This window comes from Pollicipes pollicipes, unplaced genomic scaffold (genome assembly GCF_011947565.3).
Source record: "Pollicipes pollicipes isolate AB1234 unplaced genomic scaffold, Ppol_2.1 Scaffold_4881;HRSCAF=5763_pilon_pilon_pilon, whole genome shotgun sequence".
Classification (NCBI taxonomy): Eukaryota; Metazoa; Arthropoda; class Thecostraca; order Pollicipedomorpha; family Pollicipedidae; genus Pollicipes; species Pollicipes pollicipes.
In genome coordinates, this window is record NW_023596576.1 from 32,286,287 (window position 1) to 32,314,227 (window position 27,941).

The following is a 27,941-nucleotide window of genomic DNA, read 5'->3' on the forward strand; positions in this document are numbered from 1 at the left end:
TGATTGAGGGAGTGTTGTTTGGGGGAAACTCCGGGGCTCATAACACTGTCTAGAGGCATCACGCTGGTCGACGCGAAGGGTTATTAAATCTGAGTTGTCTGCTTTCGGATGACATTTTCTCGATGCATTTTTGAGGCATTTGAACCTAGTTGAAGTAACGCTATTACCACCTTTATGCAAACATTGTTGTATTTAATTGATCAGTCAGGGTTTCTAAGCGATTTAACACGCAACTTTCGTGAACGGGTATGTCTGCTTGATGTGTCTGTACTTTATTCCCCCGCAATATTACACGTTTATGAAGCCTTGATAGCCCATGTCTGTGTGCTCTCCTGTCATGGGTAAAGGGGTTTGCGTTGCACGAAATGAGTGTTTGCGTTGCAGCGTTGATTCGATGAGGGAATTTCGGGAAGACATTGTGGGTGAAAAAGGTAAATCTGGCTTCGTTCACAGACAGCTAACTGATCAATGGTCATAATGTGACATGCATGGAACACGGCCAAAAATAGGTGAAAGGAAGGGCACTCGGGTATCCATGCTTAGCAGCCAGGTGGCATTCATCTATGAGTATGCTTTAAAAAGATTTGACACTGCTCATGTCATCACAGTCTTGCATTGCTGGTGGCCTCTTAATGCAGTTTGATAGTGGTAATTGATTGCCCTTTGACCCTGGTCTTGGAGGCTTAGATTCTGGGTTGACTGCCACTCAGTTTAATGCGGATTGGCCCATTTTGAGCAAGGGAAGGGACATCAGGCAGTGAACCCGAAGCCTGGTGCATATTAGGATAAACACATACTGACATCTCCATCATCCAAGTGGCCAAATTATGAAACACTGGTAGGTGGCCAGGCAGTTAATTGTGCCAGACTTTTATAATGTGCAGACAACTTAGACTAGAAGGACTAGGAGTCAGTAATTTTCCAGTTTATGTCGGTTTCCCAGTTTCAGTGGGGCATAACCAAGTACCAAGCTGTGCTGAAGCCTGCTAGTGGATTGTGTGCCACCAGATGGTTCATGGCTCTTTCCCAGGCCTCCAACTCTGCTGAGCTGCTTATAACTGAGGCGAGTGGTGCTGATCAGTATTTTTTTGGGTCATGTCAGTGTTCCTTTGTTACACAGGTTATATTTTTCCTGTCAATAGAGTTTCCAGGTTCTATCTATGGGGGTTTGCAAGTTTCTAGGGAGCCTCAATTTCCAAAGAAGAATTGCAGGTGAATTGTTGTGGCTCCATTCTTTTGCAATGACATCACATTATTGACAATGTCCATGGGAGCAGTCCCCCAGGTGTGGAGCTTCTTCACACCTTAATTGATTCTGATCTGTGAATGTATCATGAAAGTACCAGATGCATTAGTTTTTTGGGCACTTGTCAGCATTAAAAACCTATCTGGTTGTTGTATGTCATATGTGGAAGAACCCATTATGAGCATACAATTCAATTCTTGTGTAGCTCTGTGAGAAGAAATCAAAAGTAAAGGTTACTTTTGTTTGGAGTTCTTTTGCCCTGAGTTCTTTAGAAGTTTGTTATGAATTGTACAATGCTAAAGGCAGGCTACCAAATTTTCAGTCTCTGCCAGATGATGAATTACACACTCGGAATAAAATTTCATTTGATAGCTGCTGAATTATGATGTCAGCGAAAACTTGCATGATGAGTTGGCCCCAATGTGCAGTAAGCTGGTGTTTCCTCTGTGTGTTTTTGACCATTATAATGCCATTTATCTGCTGATATGGCTGCCTGCCACCTAGCATCATTCACATTATACAAGGTCACCAGGCCACCATCAGACCCCAGAGGCCGTGTAAGCTCGGGTTTTAAGTCAAAATCAAAACAATTTGGCATTCATTTGTGATTAATTATTATAGCTGTCAATGTGATAACTGCTTTACCAATTGTGTGCCAAGATCCATGAATTGTGTGACATGTAAACCAGGGGAGCAGGAAATGATCTAATAAGGTGACCTTGATCTTGATCTGACATTGCTGATCTGGCATTATCTGGACCCGGCATGACCTTACACAGCCTTGACTTGACATGACCTCAAAATGCCCTTACCTCACCCTCAACTTTGGTGATGTGGAGGCATAGTTTTAAAGCACAACACTTGTTTGGTGCTTTTTGTGTGACCATGTGCCCGCCATTGCATTGGTGAGGGGCGGTGGGTGAAAGCACCCCAAAGGCATTCCAACATTTCGGTAATTTGTCAGGTGTGTTGCATGCCCTATGACATCATCAGTTACATGACTGATTCTAGGGAAACAGTTTCAGGGAGACTTTCTGGGTTTTATTGACCATGCCTATTAAAAGGCATTTCAGATTTTATCACCATATGACTTGAGCCCAAAAGTATCAGCATTTAGTCACTCAGTCCCATAGACAGCCACCCTATTGAACCATCCTCACTAGTCTTTTGGGTTTGGGGGTGGGGCTGGTGAAGGTTGCCAGTTTCCAGACATTTGTTTCTAAAAGCAATGTAGGATGCTGTTGTCCATTGATTCCCTATGTTGCTGTGGGCCTCACATCAAAGTCTGGAGTTGTTGTCATGGTCTGCCTTCTCTCTGCTGTCCCCTGTGCATGTAAATGGACTGTTGTGACGTGCCTGAGGTGGCACTAACCTCCAACAAGTGCAGGCTGATCAGACAGGCTGAAGTGGCAGGAAAGTGATCCGATGGATGAGATACGTCATGATATTGAAGAACTGAAGCAGTCACCTCATGCAGCATGTTGGATTGGTGGGCCATTGCTAGAGGGTTAGGGGTAGGTAAGCTATGTGTTAGCAATGGACAAAACACAGGCTTTTGAACTGATAATTATATATGTGTGTATATTATGCATATCATAACTACCAATCATATATATATATATTTATATGTATATGTATATATATACATGTATGTAAATACATATAAATATATATGATAAGGTTTCAAAATGTAAGAATGTAAAGATTGATGAATATATGAATGCTTTTGCACCAATCATCTTCAATCTAAGTGACAATGTGAAGTCCGAGGCCCGGAGACCAAAGGTATAGAGAATGGCTAGTGAATCACCAACTTCAGCAGAAGAAGATTGCCTGTGAACTTAAGGATTTCAACTCAAGGATTTCAAGGATTTATTAATCTTGAGGATTAAGAGGAATGCTTTAGAAGAAGTGCTACAGGTTTGTTGCCATGAATGTGTGTAGTCATGTATATATATATATATATATATATATATATATATATATATATATATATATATATATATATATATATATTGAAACATATTCTGCACACCCAGAAAAATATAAGAATGAAATAATATCTCAAATCACTGGTTATCCTACATTATAATGGCATACTCCAGTCCAGTGTGTGTTCCAAATGCTTCAAACGAACCACGCATACATGGAACAGTCGTGATGTTGTCAAGGTCTGTCTATACATATGTATTCTACAGTGACTTATCTTGAATTAAACCAGTTTTTCGTACACAGTTTATATTTCATTGAACTATCCCCAAATTGTTGTCAGACTGCCTTGAATATCTGCAATGGGATTTGAAGTGAGCACGCAAAATGGCTAAGGGAATTGTTCAAACTGGGCTGTCCTGTCAGTACACCGTGAGGCGGTGGTCTTCCGCAGTTACCACTTGCATCGCACGTGACCTGTGCTCGGCCTGGATAGAGATGTGCTGGGCGTGTCAAGTGACCTGGCTTGGCCTGGGGCGCGGCCGGGCCGCCTCACGTGATACTACCCTCGGTCAGGCTTGCGCAGTCGTTAGTGCATCTGAGTGCACACCCGCGAAAACCTGCGCCCACGGAGATGCCGGTGGCGGACACAGGACAGACAGATACAGGACAGATGGACATACTCGACACAGGCCGCTGCAGGTCACCATTTAAGGAGTGCGCCGTGTTAAGGTGCTATTAAGCTCACCGAAAAGTGCTTTAGCTGCCACGTGGAAAGTTGTGGCGTTTTGCCTGGTCTATTTTAACGTCGCAATATTTCTGTGAAACTTTAGCTCTAACGTCATACGTGCCGTAACTAACACGGCTGGTGCGTAAGCTGTGCGGTCGCGACGCCCTGGTCCGAAGCGAGAAGGTAGAAAATAACGGTATCGCTGCTGTGCATTTGTAAAGTTCAAAAGGGCACATCTCGAATAAAGAGTAATTCGCGGCTGTAGCCAGTTATCTTGAGAAACATGAATTATCCAATACGCGCAAGCCATTTTAGACCGTGGACGGTGAAGGGGTAGGGGCAGTCCATCGGTTCCTAACACATCCACGGAGTTGGAACGTTTGAGCCAGTATCAACTATAGGAACAGAACACCGCTCTGTTAAGTACTAGTCACTCGCGGAGCGGGTTGTGGAATTGTCGTATTTTGTGTTGTTGCGTAAGTAAGGATAATAATACAGTGTCGGGCTGATAGCATAATATTCCATGGTGGGTTGCCCATGTAAATGCCATTTGTGAGAATCACGTTTTATATTACGCTGCTCGAGCGTGCGGGTGTGGATAGTTCCACCGTGAGAGCACCGACGCGGCTGTTTCGGTTGCAGATCTCCGTCGCTGACTGAACCCAGGCGAAGCGGGTGGCGAGCGGCCGCGGCCCGCCGGCGGGCGCACCAGTGCCCCGTCGCCATGGATACGCCGAGCGGCGAGCCCGGCTCGGGCGCGTGCGAAGTGCACGTGCGTCTGTGCACCAGCCGCGAGCCGCTGGTGCTGAGCGTGGCGGCCGACGAGACGGCCGAGCAGCTGTGCGTGCGAGCCGTGCGCCGCTGCCAGGTGGGGCCGGTGGCGCGGCATCTCTTCAGCCTCTGCGACGACGAGACCCGCCTCTTCGTGGCCGGGAACCGACGCGTCGGCGGCGCCGTCAAGCGCTACACGCTTCTGCTGCGGTACAAGGTGCCGAGCGCCAGCCGACTGCGGGCGATGGACGAGCGCGCTTTCGACTACTTCTTCCACCAGGTGCGTGAAGCGTTTGTGCTCGGCACGTTCGCCAACATCCTCAAGCAGAAAGAGGACGCCCTGGGCCTGGCCGTGACGGACATGTACCGCAAGATGCTGGAGATGAGCGCGCGCCGTGAGGACGTGGAGAAGGACTACAAGTCATTCATCCCCAAGGACCTGGTGAAGATGCACTCGTTCTTTCTCAAGTCGCCCATTCGCAAGCACCTGATTAAGCTGGAGAAGCTGGAGATCGACGACGTGATGTTCATCAAGGAGAAGTACGTGCAGAAGGCGCTGGAGATGTGCCCAACGTACGGCGACGAGATCTACACGGTGCAACGCGACGAGGCGGGCGTGGTGTGTAACTGGCGGCTGATCGTGGACCCGTATCACCCCACGCAGCCTGGGCTCCGCATGAAGGTGGACGGCAGCGAGGTGAGTCGCGCGCCAGTCACCCGGCGCAGGTCTGCTGTCCTGGTGGCCCCCGGTACTTTCCATACTCGCTCCAGCTGCAACATCAGTGGAAATTGGTGGTTCACGGGATTAGAACCCGGCACTTTCGGCCTTTCAGCTTATCGCGGACGCACGTCAGTCAAGCCTGACAGCTGGCGCGGAGGGTTGCAGTGTTAATGATCCTGACTCGGATCTCGCAGGTGAGAGCCGTCTATGTTTTGGTGTCACTCGTTTGTTTATCGGAGTAAGTGGCTGCGGATAGGGAGTGACATATTGTCTACTTTCAGTTTGTCCCACTTGCGAGACTTGTCTCATCAGTTTTGGCGCCACAGCAGGCGACGGTAGCCTGCTGCAATTTGAGAGAAATATTCATTATTTTCCACGCAGCGTAAAAAACTGGGACTTCTTGAAGCTTCGCAGTACGCCAAGCAATTATCGTAAATTAAAATTATTACGGGGCAGGGCGCTAGTTAATCAAGTTTACGGAAAATGTGTTTTCACTCGTGCACACGCTTACCAGGAATATGTCAGCAATGACAGGTGCTTTTGAACTGCACGTCTTCAAGCAGCAGTTCTCGTTCATCGCATTCATCGTTCATTGCACTTTATGGGCGCGATATTGGATACTTGTGAATTTCTGGAAGTTTTCTGACCAAATATGTGTTTGATGTCCAGAGTTAACGCGCAATGAAATCCCAGCCAACGATGCCCCCGACACGAATTGTTGATCGTAATACCATTGAGACGGCATATACGGAGAGATAATGTAAGGACCAAAATTTGTCGTCTTTTGGTCACAGCAATCTGTTTTGACAGCGGGTTTGGAATTCGCGTCATTTGTGGTCATTCGTACACCACGTTAGCTTGAGGCAGCCGAACGCGCGCTAGTCGGGTGGTGGAGTGGCTGGCGCGGAGGTCGCATGCGGCTGTCAAATGCCGACTCAGACACGACACAACATGCTCGCGTCCCGCACAGTTTGAAAATCACACAAGATTCGGGCGCCGCTAAGTAACACATCTGACACACGGACGTTGGGGCTCCCCAGTCATAGCGCTGCACCACGTCCTCATCTGTTCAATCAATAAGCACGTCACAAAACGTCCACGCCTGAAACAAACTGGAGAATATAGGTGCGTCTGGCATATGAAACGTTGAGTGCCAGTACATAATCTAGATCCGTTCAATGTGTTGCCTAGAATGTGTTTGTTTTCTATTTATGTGACCCGTCAGGATGCACCGATGCATGTGTGATTTGAGCTGTTTTGGTCTGGATAGGCAGTGAAACTGCCAGCCGTAGAATATATTTTTTGTGACCATTTTCGTTGCGAATGTACAGCGCTTCCCAATAGCGCACATCCCGGCAACCAGCGTTAAGCGGTGGCTGGCAAGTGCTGACAATGTTGTGTCGGCGTTTCAGAATTGTATTCATATATGCACGATCAGTGACATCTGCTACATATCTCTGCGGAACGACAACAGGGTAGAGCTGGCCAGAAAGAACGGCGTGCCGCAGTACTTCCGCTTCTGTTCTGAGGTGGGTCTGCACTCTGTTCGCTGCGTTTGACCTCTACCAGTCGATGTCGGGAGAAGTGGCTGACCTAGGGGAGAGTTGTTCTGTGGATTCTGTACTGGGACGATGTTCGGCCTGTCACTGGGGTTAGCAATCTAGCACGTTGGTCAAGACGATCGTCAGGCTGTGCTATGCGTGTCCCAACGTCTTTTGTTTGCCCAATTGTAGCTGTCCGAATTTGCGCGGCTCTTCATCGTTGTTTGACATTACCTCCTCGGGGCTGTTGCGTCGACTAGCTCCACGTACCTGTCTGCCTGGTGAGAACTGCTGAAGTATGCAGAGGAAGGGCCGCTTAATGTAGTGCAGATGTGTTCGTCTCATGCCTTCGTGTGACTTTTTGCTTACGTTCACCGGTTTCGGATGTTGTATGATGGTCTCTTCCCTGCGACTCATATATAGGTCAAAAATGTCACGAACAAGCGTCCGCACGCTTGTTTCGTTGCGTTATTCCTAAAACGTAGGCATTTGATTTATTTATGCTTAACAGCTAGACTCTCGTCTCTAGCTGCTCTGGGCGCCCAGATACGGCACAATACGTGAACAACGGCGGGAATGGCAAAGTGCATCATGCTGACTCCTACACACGGAGCATATAACACTTGTGACCTTACACTTTGCGCCACGTGATTGCTCGTTTGATTTCCTATCGATGTATGCCACCCCCGAGTAGCTCCATGTCCTTGCCGGTTAGCTGCCGATCGGTTTCCAAATTTCCGTCGCCTGTGACATGTGTGGCCGATGGCGCTGCCCGAAATGCGGACCTTCCCTGCTTTTCCGGCGACTTGCAGCACAAGGCGGCGTACAAGGTTGTGTTGTGCACTAAAATTTTAAATGGCACATTGGTGGATGCTTTCAGCTTGGATTCACGCCTCTACCTGCGCTGGTTGTCAACATGGGCACGACACGTGACAAATAAGCGAATGCGGCCAACTTGATCTTGCCAGCTAGTGGACGCGTGACACGTGTCACGTGCGACAGGAGACCTAGTGCCACGCGATTCCGTGCCATTCACTATCGAAGCATGCTACGCTGGAGTCGCTGCGACCCGTGGTTACCGTGATGTTGGCGCTGAGTGGCGATTACAGGCCGCGTAGCGTAATCGGTCGCCGCCGCGGCCCGCGCGCCGTGAAGCGAACTGGCGTCGGCAGCCTGCCACAGATGCGCGTGCGTCGTCAGCCATTTTGCGTAAAAGCCCGTTGGTTGGAGCCGAGAGACCGTACGGTACCTTTTCGTCGCGACGTAAAAAACCGTAATTCATCCCATTGTCCTATGTGAATTTGCGAGCAAGCCGTTCCAAAAAGATCAACAAAAGGGTGGTTAAGAGAGAGAATGAATATGCGAACACGCTGGCATAATTTTTTAGCTCAAAACCTACACAGTTCGACGGTAACGGCTTACATCGGTGCAGGTCTTTGGAATGTTACGAATTGCAATTTTGTCCCGCAATTTGCAGCGCAACTGTGCGTCGCATTAAGTTGCGTTGCACCCTGAAATTGCTGTTGGTTCATTTGTGAGCGTTGGGAAGCTGAATTCACTCATCTACCTGCTCTGGGTGCCAAGATGTGACGCAAAATGTTTGAACAGTCAACAAAATCCCGCAAATTTCGTCTTTTCAACTCGTGTGCGCGTGACACATGCTATGTGACACGAATACAAGAAAAGTCTGCGCAGATGTGACGCCTCCATGGAACTGAAGTTTTGTACATAGGATAATATATATATATATATATATATATATATATATACATATATATATACATATATATATATATGTATATATCTATATATATATATATGTATATACACATATATATATATATATATATATATATAAGTATAAAGTTTGGCAGCCAAACTACCGTAGTATGGTAGTTTTGTTTTTGGTTGATACTACGCAAAGGTTGGTAGATGCTGGTAACATGATGACGAACAGAGATTTCACCAATGAACTGGGTAACGATCCTGCTCTACATCTTTATTTCAATATTATGTGAACATATATTGTACATTTTGCATTCACAACCTGCTAAAGGCAACGCAGTACTACGATCTACTTCCAAAAATGGATCCTACTAAACTACGTTTTCTAGGTTTAGTACCCGCACATTTTTCATGTACAGCCTGCTAAAGACAACTCAGTGCTACGATCTACTGCCAAAAGTAGGTCCTACTAAACCACGTTTTCTAGGATCCGTACCCGCGCCCTATTCGACGTAGTCAACGAGCCTGAATGTTTACATGTGATGCCCTTTTCTGAAATGTGTATTTGTAAATGAATGAATATCATGTGTAATGTTAACATCCAAGTTATAAATGGGCAATAATTGTCCATTTATCGTCGCACCGCAGTACCTTCATGGGGTGAAATGTAAAAATAAGTTAATGTGAGCAGGGCAGGTGCTGACAATTTCGCTGATACTTTATTTCGCTGTTGTTCGCTCATTATTGTCTATCTAGCTATGCAACTTGCGTGCCGTTTCGACCCTTTGTTATCAAGATTTGGCTCCAGGAGTGCACGCGTGTCGGCCCGTCGGCCGGTGGTCGTGAGATTTGCGTCGCCCATGTTAACCTATGGGGATTGTGTGACCTTTTGCGGTCACCACACGTTCATTTTTGCGAAATGCAGAATAATTTTGACGCAGACGCACTCAGCAGCCGTTAGTTGTGTGAAAATCTCACTTGAAAATTCCTGGCCGTTTGGCCTGCGCATGATCCCAAAGAAATGGTGGCGGACACACGCATTGATCCGTTAGTGTAAAAGTATATTCCAATTTGACGTCTTCATTGCGGGTATGCGTACTTAATGTGTACTTAATTTTTTTATCAGCCAACGCCAAGCTTTTGAAAATTAACGAGAACGAGATTTAGCCAGTCATCTGGATTTAACAGCGAACTTGAAGTGCGTTCATGACCCTATTGTGACCCTATTGTAGTTTTGCAAATTAAGATCTTACATTCAGCGCCGGCTTGAAGAAATGGCGGAAGATACGCTTCGTAGGCCAGGTATAATTGTTTCGGTTCCACTCAGCGCCCATGGACTCTCCTTAAACGGCATATCGCGATACAGGCAGTGCATTCTCGCAGCGTCGTGTTTTATGGATGCTACGAGCAGACAGCCGCACAGAAAGAAGGCCTGGTGGGTGACGTCACTCTGCGCATCTGTCCGACTTCCAGGATGAAACCACTTCATTCGTCAGCCTGCTCGAGTCCTACTACCGGCTGATGGAGAAGTGGACATTCTGCCTCAGCAAGGACCTGCAGCTGCCGTCACAGCTGCGCCTCAAGCAGATGCGCTGTCACGGACCAGTCGGGTGCGTCTGTCACTGTCGGACTCGGCCTGCGGGTTCTGTCACGATTTGGATCGCGTGCGCACTTACGTGTGTGCTCGCTTGTGCGTTTGCACGTGTGCTTGCGTACGTGAATGTGTGTGTCTTGGCGGGATGGGGTAGACATTCGCAACGCGCACACAGCGCAACGGTGTTGGGACTGCCGGGGTGACGCCTGCTTTGACAGGCTTCTCGCCTTTTCACAAGCCGCTGGCGTGTTCGTCACAGTCTGTTTTCGCCTGCGGCGCCCATCAGGCGGCGACCTCGTAGCCCGGGTTTGACCGTGTGCTGCTCCGTCCCGTTCGCTGACGCCCATCTGTCCGGCGTCCGGGTCTAACCATGTGCCGCTCTGTCCTGTTCGCTGACGCCTGTCCGTCCGCTGGTCCGCATCGGCGCCCGGGTCTGACCATGTGCCGCTCTGTCCCGTTCGCTGACGCCTGTCCTTCCGCTGATCCACATCGGCGCCCGGGTCTGACCATGTGCCGCTCTGTCCCGTTCGCTGACGCCTGTCCGTCCGCTGGTCCGCATCGGCGCCCGGGTCTGACCATGTGCCGCTCTGTCCCCGTTCGCTGACGCCTGTCCGTCCGCTGCCGCTCTGTCCCGCTCGCTGACGCCTGTCCGTCCGCTGGTCCGCATCGGCGCCCGGGTCTGACCATGTGCCGCTCTGTCCCGTTCGCTGACGCCTGTCCGTCCGCTGGTCCGCAGGCCGGAGTTCGCGCACCGCAAGCTGCGCGAGAAGCGGGACAACGAGCCGGGCACGTACCTGTTGCGCCAGGACGACCAGCTATACGACGTCATCCTGGTGGACGTCTGTCAGCCGCACTGGTCAGTCGGGCAGGCGGCCGCGGCGGCCGGCCCCCGAACAGGCGGGCCACGCGGCCCGTGTGACATCACGTGCGAATGACAGGGACGGCGGGCCGGGCCGGTCAACGATCTGATGACTCGCCCATCACCGCCGGCCAGGGTTGTAGGTGACGTGCCGATGCGCCGCCGGCTTTTTACCGCAATCGGATGACGTGAGCCTGCTGGGTATTTCGTTAGAGAGTAGTCCACCACAATTCGACGGCAGAGGATCGTTCATTTTGGCAGACGTCCTTTACATGCATGGAATGATCTGTATGTCCAAAATGATGGTGCTCTTTGAATGTAGTGCGTTTACGCGAAACCCTGTGTACTGCGTCGGTGGTGCTCTTACAGAAATGTTATGCCGCTAAAGTCTTACCCTACCCGCCGTTACTTTGTCAGATCTATCTTGTACACGCCGCTACTGTTCAACATATCCTGTACCCCACGAGTGTGCTGTAACCGAGGTCCTTCTGGAGATATGCCAGAACTGTGGAAATCAAGAGCTTTTGCTCCGTTCGAAGCAGCCGAATACATGCACGGCAACATGTAGCAAGATGCGTGTACAGGCAATATTTAGCGTCCGACGCCACCAACTTCTCAACTTTGCATTCGTGATGCTGGGTATGGCTTCCGCAGCTGGAACACTCACTGACTTTATTTGGGAAGGAAGGGGAGGAGTAGTACCACGATCCCATCTTCACAGGCTATGTGCCGTGTACTGCGGTGTGGAGAAGGTCTGTGTGCTGCTACGCTGCGCTGCTCTCCAACATTGGTCCATAAATTGGTTTAGTTGACGCGCTGTTGTGTGTGATGGGGTGCAGTCCTTTGCATATTTACTCACTAACACCAGTTGTTCGGCTTTTACGACGGATGCACTGTGGCAGTGTTTCGACCCCAAGCGTTTGGCAAAGACCGGGAAAACAAATGCACCTGCAATGGATTCGCGAATCAATATTACTGTCTTGTTTTCGTTCCGTGTCGAGGCAGTTGACGAGCGTGTTGTGTCGCGAGTGTGGCTTTTTATTGCCTGTCCCGCACCCTCCGGATGTGTCGGTAGCCGTTGGTCTGTGTCGGCGGTGTGGTGCCGCCGCCTGCCTGTCTGTCCCGCACCCTCCGGATGTGTCGGTAGCCGTTGGTCTGTGTCGGCGGTGTGGTGCCGCCGCCGCCTGTCTGTCCCGCACCCTCCTGATGTGTCGGTGACCGTTGGTCTGTGTCGGCAGTGTGGTGCCGCCGCCGCCTGTCTGTCCCGCTCCCTCCGGATGTGTCGGTGACCGCTGGTCTGTGTCGGTAGTGTGGTGCCGCTGCTGCCTGTCTGTCCCGCACCCTCCTGATGTGTCGGTGACCGTTGGTCTGTGTCGGCAGTGTGGTGCCGCTGCTGCCTGTCTGTCCCGCTCCCTCCGGATGTGTCGGTGACCGCTGGTCTGTATCGGCGGTGTGGTGCCGCTGCTGCCTGTCTGCCCCGCACCCTCCGGATGTGTCGGTGACCGCTGGTCTGTATCGGCAGTGTGGTGCCGCTGCTGCCTGTCTGCCCCGCTCCCTCCGGATGTGTCGGTGACCGCTGGTCTGTGTCGGCAGTGTGGTGCCGCTGCTGCCTGTCTGTCCCGCTCCCTCCGGGTGTGTCGGTGACCGCTGGTCTGTGTCGGCAGTGTGGTGCCGCTGACTCTGGCCATCGAAGAGACGAGCACTGGCACGTTCCGCTGCCGGGGCGAGGAGGAGCAGCACGACTCGGTGCAGAACCTGCTCGCCCAGTTCTCAGTGGACCACTTGCTCCAATTCAAGGAGTGTCTGCCGCCTTCGGAGCACGGTAGGCGCGGCGGCTCAGCGGGACGCGGACGCTGAGAGCTTGCCTCCGGAGCTCGGGGCCTGGGACGGCGCGCGGTAGCGATGCAGGGGAGGGGTGCAGACTGTGGCAAGGGTGTGATGCCGGGACTGCGCCGATGCGGTGCGGCTGTACAGAGATACATCATTCGGCTACATCCATCACAATGCTTTGGTCCACTTGAGGCTCCAGGCGCATGGCTGTGACACTCTAACAGCAGTGTTTGGCATTGACTATCAGCAAAAGGTCCTGCCTCCAAAGCAGTCTACCAAAAGCATCCACCGAATTTTTGGTATCGAGTGATGTAGAAAGTTGTCGCTCGGGCCTGCAGGGGGCGGATGCACGAAGGCAACATTGCAGGGGTGTCTGCATTTGTTTGTTGTTGTTGTTGTTGTTTTTTTTTTGCTTTTGTGTCGTGGGTACCGTACGCCATCTGTAATTTATCACCGCTGATCCCTTACGACTGGTTCGGAAGACTGGTGGAGGAGGTTTTTGTAGTATTTCTGATTTTTGTGGTTCTTGTAACGATAATGATAAAGGCCCAGTAAGGTACCCAAGGAACGTGCTGACCATTTCCCTCTGTTCTTGGGTGACCTGGAAGGTTGCATGTGGTATTTTTAGTTTGTGAAACATGCTCTTACCAGCGTACCTGTGGACGGGATGCGCGTTCACGGCCCGGTGTCGTCTTTCGGCAGATGAGAGCCCTCTGCGGCTTTGTCGGGACCCGGCCACCGACATGGAGTCTGCCAAGCTGAAGAGCAAGCAGATGATGGTCAACGACCAGCCGCTCTGCATCCCCGCACACGCGCTCAAGCTGTACACCGGTCAGTGCTGACCGCCGGGGTCGACGCCGGGCGCCAACCCTCGAGTGCCGTCCGCACCGCGGCGCGAGACGGCCGCGGTGCCGCGCGGCTGGCCGTGCTCAGTCACGCTCGGCTGGCCAGCAGACCTGTCCGGCCTCTGGGCCAGACTGGTCGACTTGCCATCTGGGCTTCGTTGTCAGACGATTTGTCTGTGCTGGAGTCTGACCGCGGACGCGGTCTTGTCCCCGCCGTCGGCTGGTCTGTGCTGGAGTCTGACCGCGGACGTGGTCCTGTCCCCGCCATCAGCTGGTCTGTGCTGGAGTCTGACCGCGGACGTGATCTTGTCCCCGCCGTCAGCCGGTCTGTGCTGGAGTCTGACCGCGGACGTGGTCTTGTCCTCGCCGTCAGCCGGTCTGTGCTGGAGTCTGACCGCGGACGTGGTCTTGTCCCCGCCGTCAGCTGGTCTGTGCTGGAGTCTGACCGCGGAAGTGGTCTTGTCCCCGCCGTCAGCTGGTCTGTGCTGGAGTCTGACCGCGGATGTGGTCTTGTCCTCGCCGTCAGCCGGTCTGTACTGGAGTCTGACCGCGGACGTGGTCTTGTCCTCGCCGTCAGCCGGTCTGTGCTGGAGTCTGACCGCGGACGTGCTCGTGCCGGCAGGTCGCGCGGCCGAGGTGTACGGCCGGTACACGGTGGTGCAGCGCGCTCAGTGGCACACGAGCGCGGGCACCAGCCGCCAGGTGGCCGTCAAGCGACTCAAACAGCACCTGACCAAGGAGCGGCTGCAGGTAAGACCCGGCGGCACCGCTTAACTGGCTGCATCGTAACTTTGTGTCACAACTTCTTCAGTGACGAATCTGGCTGGCCAGTGGTGACTTTACAGTTCTGGGGCAGGTGAAAACATTTCAGCTTAAATTTGGAAAGGTAGCTACTTTTCATGGCATTTACTGGATCCCGTCGGATTTTGGCGCCACGCATGTCCTAATGGCGGTTTCATGCGTCATTGGTTCAAGGGTCGCGAACTAACCGTCACTAACCCGAAGATCGGATCGAAAATTGCAGTGCTCTTAGTTCGAAGGCTTAGGTCCAAATTCGTTGCTGTAGGGAAAAATGAAGCTGTTGTATAATGTGTTCACTGGCACATTGCAAACCTAATGTTGCATGTCTTTATCCCTGACTCCCTTCGAAGCTGCTTCTGAATGTTCCATGTCATGGCTGTAGAACTCTGAGTTCAAGTCCACTTTCGTTTCCACTCTTTGCCCTCGCCCCCTCCTTTTCCCTTCCCCTCTCCTCTTCTCCCCTCCCCTCCCCTCCCCTTTCCTGCCCTTCGTTGTGCCTTTTTCGAGTTCACACAACTCAGCCTCCATTGCTGGCAGTCCCGGCACTTGGCTGGGGATCGCCCCAGTCGCCCCGTCCGGAAGTGGCTGGGGCGCTCGCCAGCTGGCCCGGGCCGAGCCCACTGACCGTGCCCGCGGCCGGCCGGCAGGAGTTCATCGACTCCGTGAGCGTGGCGCTGCAGTGGACGTGCGACGCGGTGGTGCAGTTCCGCGGCGTGTGCCTGACGCAGGCCGTGTCTCTCGTCATGGACTGGTACCCGCTCGGTCCGCTCGACCTCTACCTGGCCGAGAACAGGCAGCTCATGATGGAGGTGCGTGCTCGCCGCAGAGGCGGCGGTGGCCGGGCCAGAGGAGCGTCGCCGACGAACGGTCCGGTCGCTCTTCACTCGGCCACTGGAGCGACCCGCGCTGCAGGGATCCGACCTACGCGCCTCGTAGTGACCTCTGACCTGTGCGCCATGTCAAGACCCCCCAACCCATGTGCCATCCCCGCCGGGTTCTCTAATCGCACGCGGATGCGTCGCATTTAAGCGGTGATGCTCTTCCGTCCCTCCCACGTTCTTCGGGTTTTTACCTGGGAATCCCGTCTGGAGAGAATGGAGAGGCATTGGCGTGGTTGCACCTCGTCTTGCTTGCAGGGGAGGCGGCGCGGCGCGCTGGACTTAGCTCTGTTCGAGCGTGACTTGTTGGTCCGCTTCACAGGTGGATCTTGTGGAGGCTGGCACGTATCTGGCCAAGGCTCTCTGGTACCTGGACGAGCAGGGGGTGACCCACGGCAACTTGCGCTGTCGCAACGTGCTCGTCTCGTCGCGCGCCGAGAACAAGTTCCACGTGCGGCTGGCGGACCCCGGCCTGCGTGTCTACTCGCAGAACGAGTGAGCGCCGGGACTGGAGCTGCGGCGTCAGTGCTCTGGCTGATAGACGTCAGCAGCTCGTGGCCCGGCGCCTGTGACGGAGCGGGGGCGGGAAGCGTAGATCCCGGTCTCGCAGTCTCAGCCGGCGTCAGTGACGTCCGTGTCAGCAGTGGCGGTCAGTGGCGCGGGGGCGATCAGTCGTCCGTGGCTGATCTGCGGCACGACTGTCAGGAGTACCTGCCCTGCGGTCTCCGGTGCGTGGCACGGCCGCGCCGCCGGCTGCGGGCCGCCGGTGCGTGGCACGACCGCGCTCCCGTTTGACCTGTCCACCGTCGCAGCCTGCCGCTGCTCCCCAGTGTGACCGCCCCCTGCCCGGCAGCATCCACTGGATCCCGGCGGAGTTTTTCGACCAGCTGCAGTCGGCGGCGTACTCGGGCGCGGCCGACGTCTGGGCGTACGGCACCACCCTCTGGGAGATATTCTCGTACGGCCAGAAGCCGCTGGACGGCGAGGATCTGGAGATGGCCAAGCAGGTATTTCGCCCACTGGACGGGGCCCGCAGCGCGAGGTTTTACTTTAGGGTGTCATTCTGCTCTCTGCTTTTAATGCCATCTTCGCTTGGTCCCATTTGTATATTGAGTCTCGTGTGTCTGGTGGAGCGCGCAGCAGCGCACGAGGCCCTGTTCCCACATGCGCTCGCGCTCACATTTATCCCTGCGCGCCCGTACATGCTTTCGTAGCACTAATTCGCGTTAAAGGAAAGGTCCCACTTTTAAGATATTGAAGCAAGCACCAGGTATGATGAGGTAAGCTCACTTGTAACTGTTGCTTCGCTTTCAAGTGTTAAAGACTGCTCTGGATAACACAATGTCATCGCTTGGTAAATATGTTCTCAACACGTCATCGTTTGATTGCGTTCTGGAACATTGGTATGACGTCTGAGTGGCTGCCAGACTGGCCGTGCTGTATCACCACCGTAGCGGACGGGCTGACTCACGTCTTCTTGTGTATTTTGTCGTGACTATGACGTTTATATGCATTCACGTTCTGGGTTGTGGCATTTTTTTATTTTAGTTGATTCCCAGTTTTATTTTCGTCACGACTCGCACCACTGCCAAATGCCGGTTTGAAACAGCACAAAACGTGGTTAGTGTTCGAAACTTTCCCTAAACGCCGTACGTCGGTTGAGAGCTAACTTGTAATAAGTCCATTAATGCATGAAATCATGCTGTTGTACGCCATACACGAAAAGCTCGATTATCATGTTTGCGTTTGCCTTGAGCATTGCATCGCCCATGAGATGCCAGCATTCACGTGACGTTTATATTGTGTCAAATATGCCTGGGTGACCTCGAAATAGTCTGTACCAGCACAGAGTCTCGCTCAGAACCAGAGGACTTTCAGTCTCAGAAAGGGTAGGACCGTGAACTGCACTGAGTGATCGTCAGAAAGGATGTCTCAGTTCGAACCCCTTGCAAATGTGGAGCACTCCCTTGACCACTCACGGACGCACAACGTCATGTGGTGGTAGTGCTCGAGGTGTTGACGTGAGCTTCTGAGTCGCTGGTGCGCAGCTCGGACGTCTCTTCACGCCGCCGTTTTGCCCGCCTTGGCTTGCCGACGGTGGTGTGCGGGCTGGCCAGGTGGCGCGTGTAAGGCGGTACGGTGACCGGGCCTGTCTGCCGCCGGCTGCAGCTGTACCAGCGGGGCGGCCGTCTGCCGCCGCCGGCCGGCTGCCACCGCGACATCTACCGGCTGATGTGCGACTGCTGGCAGCAGCAGCCGCACAACTGTAAGACGCCACAGGCCATCATGCGTGACATCAACCAGATCCTGTACGAAGGTGAGGAGCGCGAGCCGGCGGACGCCGCCGCGCTGTGGCCGCCCTCTCCTCACTGTCGGTGGCCGGCGGACGCCGCCTCGCTCTCGCCGCCCTCTCCTCACTGTCGGTGGCCGGCGGACGCCGCCGCGCTCTCGCTGCCCTCACCACCACGTCACTATCGGTGGCTGGCGGGCCGGTCGTCCATATAAGTTGTGTTCTCCCCCGAGGATGCGGTGTGTACTTTTGCGTGATGGCTTCAACTCATCAGGCTCGTCAGAAACCGGATTGATAGCCCATTGATTTGGAAACGCAGCGAGCTGTCAGCATCTCCTTGTATTTATTGTAACGGGACATTATAATAAAGGCCATGTACCTGCATCACCTGTGTTCGGCAACTTCATAATTTTGCGTGCACCTCTTTTCGTACTAGTGTGCAGTTCTTACCACAGCGATTGGTATAACGATAAACTCAGTTCATTCCATGAGAGGTGCCTTTTAATAATTGCTCTAGGTACGCGGCCTTGACCTGGTAGAGTAGCAAGCATTTAAAGCTATCACGTGCACTGACAGGACCTAACAAGCTGCGCCCATAACACCCATTGGTTGTCCAGTGGTTGCTCCCAACGTGGGAAATGCGAAACCTTGCAGCACAGTGTGCGAAGCCTGATTCGATGGGAGTACTGATAGGACCGCCGAACATTTGTATCCCTAGTTTCGGCGGTTTGGTTTCAAATACAGAAAGGGGTGTTTTCCTCCCGTGTTTCCGTCTATTTGTAACATTTATTGCCCCGGTTTTAACAGATCTTCCATTCAGGACCGGTGCAGTCACCAAGGACTCCAGACAGATGTGGATTTGGGGTGTACGGAGGGAAAATTATGCGCGTTAATGAGCTTGCAGTCGAGATAAAGAAGATCACGTGGTTCCAGGCTGTAAGTCTCACGTATTCGCGAGCAGGCATTAAACATTGAGAAACCTCAGAGAGGGGATTCGGTACAGTGGAGGTAACGTGGTCTTGGTTATTGTAGCAACAAACTGCTAATGACCTTGGCCTTCTTTGCGATTGTTTTGCGTGTATTGGATACAAAATGTTACAATTTTAAATGCGCAGGGAACGTAGTTTTTCTAAAAAAGTGAAAGGAACAGGTGGTGTTAATTTGCGGTTTAATTTTGCCTCCGGAATATCTTGTTAAGGTCACATGCTAAGCTTAAGTATTTAAGCCGGCTCCGTCAGCACATTGCAGCATGCACACATATGTTAATGTTAAGTGCTTATTACGGTCTCGGAGCTGCCGTCTTTCGGTCCGTGTTTTCAAACCAATATATTTGTTTACACTGAAATTTTATGCAGATATGGCCCTACCAGTTACGTTTATTCCAGAATGTAGCGTACCGAAGTGGATGTGATCAATAAGCGTGATCAGTGTGAAACTACGTCGTAGCCAAAATATCAGCAACAGTGATATTTTGCTCATTGTACGCCGGCAGACCGAGTAGGCACTACACGATGCTGGAGCCCAAGCCGCATTGTGATCAGATGGCAGCATTGGTCGGGGCTGTAGGCGGGTGTACGTGACGCGGATGTGTTTGCAGTGGTCTAGTCATTCCGGCGGCGTAGCTGCCGCCCTGCAAGTATCCTCGCGGCGCGGGCGGCACGGCGACGCCCCCCCCCCCGTCCCTCCCCCCCCCTCCCCCCCCCCGGCCGTGAATCACCGGCCGCTTGTTGCCTCGTTGGTTGCTTTTGGAATGCCGTTTCCTGGAAATGAATCGTCGTATTGATCGCCGTTCTTGGAAAGCGCCGTGAGCAGTGGCGTTGCCAGGTCACGCGGTTCTGGGGTGGGTTCGGTGACTTGTCCGTGCGGCCACCGTCTGCGTCGACCTCGGGCGGAGGGACTGTGCGACCCACACTCCCTTTCGGCTGCGCTGAGAGCGCCTCTGCCGCTGACGGAACACCTCTGTCGGTTTCAGTGTTTAATGCCCGCCAGGTGCACACGTACGCCACGCTTTCCAACAGCGGGTCGGGCGGCAGCGGCACGGCGCAGCTGGACAGCACGGTCACCACGCTCGGCACCGACACCACCGTCGCGGTCACCGGTCAGTGGGGCGGGCGCCGCCCCCGGTCTGAGGCTCACTGGAGGGCCAGCTGCTGCCGGGCCGAGAGCCGGGCGGGTGGGTGGCATTGCCTGTCCGAGGGACTGGTATTTGGAGGCCAGTCATGAGCGTGTGGGCCTTGGTTATATGGCGAGTCGTTCCTGCTTGTTTGACCTGTGTGGTTGGTGTTGTGTGTTCTGGCCCTAGCAATTCCTGTTGTAAAGTCTGGCCTGGATCGTGCCCGTCATCGTGCGTATTGGGCCTGGGATGCCTGGATTCCGGCCGTGACCTTCCGCTCCCGTTTGTAGTCTGATTCGGGCAGCTTGCATCGAGTTTGAGCCTGGCCACTCCTGTCCCTCCCCCCCCCCCCTCTCTCTCTCTCTCTCTCTCTTCCCTTCTCCTGACCTGACCTGACCAGGGCCGGTGTTTTTATTATCTGACTTGGTCCGCTCCTGTTCCGGCTCTTCCCCTGACGCGACCTGACCTGGCGAGCCCTGACCACGTTTGCTGTAATGCTGGGTCGTGAACCGCCAGTGTTTTACATTTGGGCCCGGGCTGCGCGTGATTTAAAATCTGACCTAAGCTCATTCTGCTCCAGAGTTGTACCGGGGTTCAGATGTTTTGTAGTGTGACCCGGTTGGCTCGTGTTTCATGGTCTCCGTTCCTGATTTTTAGGCTGGCCCCGCCTATGACTGTAGACTATAGCTCACGGTCGGACCCCGACTGCTCATATTCGTCGTTGGTGGGGCCTGCTAATGTTGTCAGGTTGTGACCGGGGCCGCCGTCAGGCAGAGGCTGATCCGCTGGCTTTCCCGGCTGCTGCAGAGTCTGCCTCGCCCTCGATGATCGACCTGTTGTCGGAGCCGTTCTCGGGCGGCGCCGAGCTCGGCCGCGTCATGTCACCGCAGCGGGCCGAACCGGAGCCGCGCACCCGAGACCGGCTGGTCAGCATCGGCCGCCACAAGGTGAGGCGGAGCCGCCGGTGCGCCGGCACCGAGCCGCTCGCTCGGCCGCCGCCGGGACGGCCGGCCCACCACGTGTGGACGGCGCCACGGCTCAGCGTTGGTGGACACTGATGAGCGCGCCGCGCCGCGACTCTCACTGCGGACCGACGGCCGGTGCCTGCGGCGCTGCTGGCCGGCTCATCAGACTGCAGCCGGCGTCGTCGCCGTCTGCGGCCGACGCGTGACCGTCGAGCGGCTGTGACGGCGGCGTCTGCGCGTGTCTGACGGCGCGCCCGTCTCTCGCCCCGCCAGCTGCTGATCCCGGGTGTCAGCTCCAGCCTGGGCGACCCGGCCGAGCCGGTCACGCCGATCTCGCCGCTGGACATGTTCGAGGAGGCGTGTCCCAGCTTCCCCCGCGTGCTGCAGCTCAATCAGGCGCAGGTGCAGCTGGGAGACACACTCGGCGTGGTGAGTGACACCGGTGCCGGCCGCCGCGGCGGCTGGACAGCCTGGCTGTGGATCTCTGGCGATGACTGGATGGGTGTACGGAGTTCGGTGGCGACGGGGCTGCTGCTGGATCACGGCGCGGTGGGAAGACGTGGGTCCTAGTCTGATGACCTATGTACCTTTGAGCTCTGGCTCATGTTTTGGAATCCCCAGTCCGAGCCTGAGAACATGTGTTCCACATCTCATGAGCCAGAGTCCAAGCCGCAAGCTCTGGGACCTAGGTTAAAATTAATTTAGTTTGACTGCATAACACTGAGTCTGCTTCCAAGAACCTATGATCTCAGTTTTGGCACGAACCTCGCTCTCAGTCAGTTAGCTCTAGTTTCCTTTTTTAGAGCGGGCTTTCTTGTTAAAGTTGTGGTGCCTGAATGACAATAAAATCTAGTCAAACCTTAGTTTATGTGTGGGCGGTGGGTATTGACAAGGATGTGGTTATAAGTCCGTTGAAGGTTATATTGGGCCCATACTGAATTGTTTTTTATTTTGCATCAGTGTGAGCTGGGCATCATTTCAGTTTGGTTTGTTTACAGCGCAAGATCTGCAATAAATTTGAGTCTTAACCTCATTACCGTCAATTTCGGCTTGACTTTTTGCTCTCTCCTTCAATTTGATAAGAACTAGTCCGGCCTTGTTTCACTCGTTAATGGCTTTGATTCACCTAGTTCGAGGCGCGAGTGATTCCGATTCCGGGATCACTTCCGAGTTGGTCCAATTTAGACCCACGTCTTACCATGATGCACCTGGTAGTGAAGAGTAGGGGGAGAGCGTATGTACTGTGTCCAGCAGGATTGCTTCATCGTCCGGGGGCCGATCAGGACTGGGCGGGGTATGTATTGTGTCCAGCAGGATTGCTCCATCGTCCGGGGGCCGATCAGGACTGGGCGGCGTATGTACTGTGTCCAGCAGGATTGCTCCATCGTCCGGGGGCCGATCAGGACTGGGCGGGGTATGTATTGTGTCCAGCAGGATTGCTCCATCGTCCGGGGGCCGATCAGGACTGGGCGGGTCTCGCTGTACAGTGTCCAGCAGGATTGCTCCATCGTCCGGAGGCCGATCAGGACTGGGCGGGGTATGTATTGTGTCCAGCAGGATTGCTCCATCGTCCGGATGCCGATCAGGACTGGGCGGGGTATGTACTGTGTCCAGCAGGATTGCTCCATCGCCCGGAGGCCGATCAGGACTGGGCGGGGTATGTACTGTGTCCAGCAGGATTGCTCCATCGCCCGGAGGGCGATCAGGACTGGGCGGGTCTCGCTGTACAGTGTCCAGCAGGACTGCTCCATCGTCCGGAGGCCGATCAGGATTGGGCGGGGCTCGCGGACTGGAGCCATTGGGCGAGGCCGTGCAACGTCTGATGTGGGATCACCCGCGCCACGCGTCTGGCGTCGAGCCCGGGCCACTGGAATGGTGCAGGGCACCGACGGTGGCCGGGCATTGCGGGCCGGCGCGGGCTGCAGTTTTGGGCTGATGCAGACAGTAACCAGGGATTACGCGTAGAGGTGTAGGCACGTGGTCTCAAGTAAGCGACTGTTCGGTAATACAGTCCCAGTCCCTCGCGCTGCGCTCTCCAAATCCACGGTCTATCGACGTCGTGGCACCCGTGAGCCCGGACTCGTCCGCGCGCGCACGCGGTCGCTCCTGCGCCGGCGGCCTCGTCTGGCTCGCGCTGGCGTTGCCCTCAACGCGGCCCGACCCCAGCTAACCTGGCCGTTTCGCCGGCCGCTGCAGGGTTTCTACGGTGAGGTGTACAAGGCCGTGCTGACGCACCAGGACGGCGCGTGGGAAACTGTGGCGGCCAAGCGGCTGAAGCGGCGCGCCATCAGCACGGCCGGCCTGCAGGACCTGCAGCGCGAGATCGCCATACTCAAGGTGCGGGGCGGGACTGGCTCCAGGCTGCCGCGTGGAGCGAGCCGGCCGCCCGCTCGGTGGGACAGAAGGGTGCAGGCGTACGGATTTTTTATTGAGGAGGGCGAGATGAACTGCGTCAATCGTTTGGCAATTAAGCGTGTGTGTGCTTGCCATCGGTCTCCCGTGCGGACGTGCTGCTCTGTGCTGCTCGTCGGTCCAGTTGTTCGTGCTGAGCTCTCAGGAAAACGCACCGCGGCGCCACTGACCGGGTGCCGCCGCCAGGAGCTGGACCACGAGAATGTGGTGAAGCTGCGTGGCATCGTGGACGAGCCGGAGCTGATGCTGGTGATGGAGTACCTGCCGCTGGGCGCGCTGCTCTCCTACCTGAAGATGTACGCCGACAAGCTCAGCACGCACCGGCTGCTCAAGTTCGCGCTGGACGTGGCCAAGGTAGGGCTGGCGGCGTCCCGTTGGGAGGGACGGAGAAGGCCTGCTGTCCGCCGCGTGGCTGGGCGCCAGCGGCGATGTTGGCGGACCAGCGGCGTGTGGACTCTGCTCAACCCGGCGCTATATTCGGCGCGGCCAGCAACGCCTGCTGTGCACTGCCGTACATGCCATGACACGATTGAATGGGGTCGTCTGTCGGACCCGCGCTGTGCGCGTCGCTACGGATGTTGTGACAAGCCTTGTTCGAGGCAGCAAATTTTAAAGCAATCGGCAGCCGGCAGTAGCCAGGAATGCCACTCACCCGGGATGTTGACTCATGACTCACATTTTGCTTGCCTCGTGAACGGTGTAACTCCACTGCCGTTGATCGGGCCGTCAGCCGCGTCCGATCCGCCCCCTTTCCGTGTGTCGCGCGGCGCTGTGCTGTCCCGCGTGACCTGGTCGTCGACCCGGACTGCGCGCCAGTCCACCCCGATCGGCCGCCGGTGGCTCCTCGAACAGTCAACAGTCTAGAACAGTCAGAACAGTCCCGCTCGCCACTCCGCAGGGCATGGAGTACCTGGGTGAGAAGAAGATCGTGCACCGCGACCTGGCCGCGCGCAACATTCTGGTGGCGTCCGAGACCCAGGTCAAGATATCGGACTTCGGCCTGGCACAGGTCACCGGCTCCAACACGTACTACTATCTGAAGACCAACCGCGAGCTGCCGTTCCGCTGGTGCGTGACGTGACGCGGCGGACGGGGGCCGCACGCAGCCGTGTGTTGGCCAAGAGAGGTGCCGGCCTTCTGGCCACAACCCCAGGGCAACGTGTCCGTGTCCAGGTTCTTGGCGGGTAATTTAGGCGGTCTGCGGGCTGAGAATGTCCGGGGGCAATAGAAATTCCCCCAGAGCGTGGAGGTCTGTATGTGGTAATCAGCGCGACAGGCAGCACTGGCCGGCACTATTGCTGCTTCTCAGCGGCGAAGCAGCGTCACCTCCGCCGAACGACGGCACTTCATTAACTCCTCAGCGGGCTTTGAGGACAACTGGTGTCCATTCAGCGCGTATCGTTTCCAGGAAGAAGCCCCACCTCCAGTTACCCCCCCCCCCCCCCCCTCCCCCCATACACACTAGACGAAGTTGAGAGGAGTAGAGGCGATGCCGAGAGGATCATCCAGCTGCCCTGCTGATCGGGTCGGTTTTCTATTTTTCCGTTTTTCATGCGTTGCGCGCAGATAGTGCCATGGCATGCGGGGTACCGCACGTGGTTTTGCCAGTGATCGCGATAAACACCGGTGCTGTGGTCATTACTCTGGTTCGACCTTAGTGCCCACCACTTCTGTAGCGGATACTTGTACAGCTACATTACTTTGTTTTGCATCTTTGTTTACTTTTACTTTGTACAGCTACGTTACTTTGTTTAGCATCAACGCGTTTTCTTTGCCATTAAAGGCAGCTTGATCCCGCGTTGCGCCGCGATATTCGGTCGCCATCGGCTGTGTTTTCCTAGTGGGTGGTATATTTTGGTCGTCGACCAGGTACGCTCCGGAGAGCATCCGGTACGGCAAGTTCTCCTCCCTGTCGGACGTCTGGTCTTACGGCATCACGCTCTACGAGATGTTCTCGGGCGGCGAGGATCCCCGCATCCCCAACTGCGATGACCAAAAGCTGCTGGAGACGCTGGACCGTGGCGTGCGGCTCTGCTGTCCGCCCAGGTAGGGCGTGCGCGAAGAAGGCCGGCCGGCCGTGCGCTCGGTCGGCTGGGGACGAATCGGGCTGATCAAACGTCCTGTCCTCTCGCCTGGTAGAGAACGCACCGCAGTGTCATCTCCTGTGGCTCGTTATGTGTCAGGCGTCCGTTTTAAGTGTAAAACTGATAATACTGATGGCATGTGTGGGTGATAAGCATTACAAATATGTGACTCGCGACCCAGGCACAATTTCTTATTAAAAACTAAAGGGGCGACAAAGGGACGAATCTGAACGGAAGATATTCTCAGGTGGGTCCCGGGGGCAGGGCGGTCCACGGTCTATACTCCTATGAGAGCTCTGAGCCCCTCTCGGCTGCCACTCACTGGCCGCCGCCAGCTGAACTCTCCGTGGGCCGTGGACGCTGCCGCCGTGTCAGCCCAGTCAGGGCGGGCGGTGAGACACCCCGTGGTTCTGTCCAGCACCAGACCTGCCTGCGGGATGGGGGGCCCAGAAACCGGCGTGATGATTGGCTAATCCATTGTTTAACATGATGTGGGCTATTCAGTCCCTGTTTTCAGTGCAGTGTTCTGGCTCTCGGTGCACACGTTTGGTCATTGGTGGCGAGTCGTTATTGCACTCGTCAGGTGGCGCGTTAATACCGTGCGGCGGATACGGGAGGCGTGATACGCCGCAGCCTCACTGCCGGCTGCGGCTGCGACTGGGCTGGGATTGGCTGAGCTGAGCTGGGGCTGGGGCTGGGGCTGGGGCTGGGGCTGGGGCTGGGGCTGGGGCTGGGGCTGGGGCTGGGGCTGGGGCTGGGGCTGGGGCTGGGGCTGGGGCTGGGGCTGGGGCGGGCCGGGCCGAGCCGAGCCGAGCCGAGCCGAGCCGAGCCGAGCCGAGCCGAGCCGAGCCGAGCCGAGCCGGGCCGGGCCGGGCCGGGCCGGGCCGGGCCGGGCTGGGCTGGGCTGGGCTGGGCTGGGCCGGGCCGGGCTGGGCTGGGCTGGGCCGGGCCGGGCTGGGCTGGGCCGGTTGCCTCACGCTGCACGTGTGTCTGCGCCCGGTTGCAGGTGCCCGGTGGGGATCTACACAACGCTGATGTGGCCTTGCTGGGACGAGCAGTCGCACATGCGGCCCTGCTTCACACACCTGGTGCAGGAGGTCGGCTCGCTCATGAAGGAGTACTAGCCGCCGACCGGACTTGGGGCCGCTGCGAACCGGTTCGAGACGGGAGCACACCCCGGGCAGTGAAGCGCTCAGCGGCGACGTGTGCCCGCCTGCGGCGGTTCCCCGTCGGGGTGCGCCGGCCCTGCCGCGCTCTCACTCGAGGCCGCTTCCGCCGACTTGCCTGCACCGCCCGTCCGCGATGCCGCCGGGTCCATTGCGCTCGGGCTGTCACTGTCGCGCGGCGTGCAGGCCTGGCTCATGTGTCACCTGGGATGTTGCGCGTTTTGCGACGTAGGCCGTCGCGTTTTGTCTTGTGGACGGCGTTCACCTCGAGCGGCGTGACTAGAAGCTTTATTGAGAGCTTTATGCAAAGCCTTCGGCCTTTACATTCGGGTGCGGTGTGGGTGGGGGCAGGTGACACGCGCTGTGCCTCTATTAAGGAGTATGCGGTGGTGTATTCACTGTCGCGTATGGCCGATGTGAGCGTGAGGCGTCCCTCCTCACCTGGTCGACACGGCGCGTGCTGTGATACCGTCGGCGGCCGAGCCCCGCCGGCGCCGCGCGCTACGGTGAGCGTCCGGCGCTTGCTTCGGACGCGGCGTGGCAGCCGTCGCCGGGCGCCCAGAGACCTTGGTCGCTTCGGGGGCAGGCTCGGCTTGGTCTTGCTCCCCTTGGCCGTGCCGCTTCGTCGCCCGCTCTGGTGTGTCCTGTGACACGTCGCAAGGACACACCCGTGTTGTCTCTGTGACTTCGATGTCTTGGCGTACTTGGTGATCCGAGTGGCTTGGGGCGCTTCATTTTTGGTATTCTCTGGCCGTTGAAGTTGTTCGAAAGGCCCATCCATTCAGGACGAATTCTTGCGGACGGTGCCATGTTTGAAGCCAGCGCCCATTGCATTGTATTCATTTGCCCGCTGAGCACAGTGCGATTTATCGTCGATGTAGCTCGTGTCTTCATAGTCACCCCGTTGATTGCGATTATGTTCCCGTTGGAAATCTCGTCGCGCCGTTTTGCGGGCGCCGCCGTGTGGCGCGTCGTGACCGCCACACACGCGGTGCACGAGCTCACGTGCACGCGCCTGCTGGCGCTGGCCGTGCTGGCCACGATGCTGGGCTGGTGCTCTGGCGTGTGCTGTCTGTGCGGGACGCGTCGCGCTCGCCGCTGACCTGATCCGCCGTTCAGAGCCGCTCTTGGCTGAGCCGGGACAGTCTGCCGTCTCATGGCATGGTTTAGTCGTTCCCATATCTTTGTCATGTGCGAAATTAAGGGGCATTTCTGCCAACGGGCGTTTTAGAAGCACGTTGCTCGTGATCAGATAATCAACGAGCGATTTGGACATTGGAGGCCATGCGTGGAAAGTTGCGACACTTCCGCGTGGTTTTGACGTCAAATATTGAAGCTTTGTGTTTTCATCGTTTGTATTTTGTGCATGTAATTGCTTGTCGATTGGCTGCAATGTCGGGGGATGCGTCTTCGAGTTTGTGCGAATAAATAAACAGCTATT

General features: G+C 55.4%; 1 protein-coding gene across 1 annotated transcript; it reads left to right on the top strand.

Annotated features, from left to right (window-relative positions):
- Positions 1-335: 335 nt before the first annotated feature.
- hop (tyrosine-protein kinase hopscotch) lies at positions 336-27,941 on the top strand. The gene is made up of 20 exons (XM_037223061.1): positions 336-431; positions 4,548-5,373; positions 6,810-6,926; positions 10,137-10,273; positions 10,994-11,113; positions 12,781-12,938; positions 13,649-13,777; positions 14,414-14,541; positions 15,240-15,401; positions 15,793-15,965; positions 16,324-16,477; positions 17,640-17,787; positions 19,733-19,858; positions 20,681-20,820; positions 21,112-21,267; positions 23,035-23,175; positions 23,437-23,604; positions 24,149-24,318; positions 25,120-25,296; positions 26,341-27,941. Exons 2-20 carry the CDS (start codon positions 4,630-4,632, stop codon positions 26,456-26,458), a joined length of 3,366 nt encoding a protein of 1,121 aa, XP_037078956.1. The 5' UTR covers positions 336-431; positions 4,548-4,629; the 3' UTR covers positions 26,459-27,941.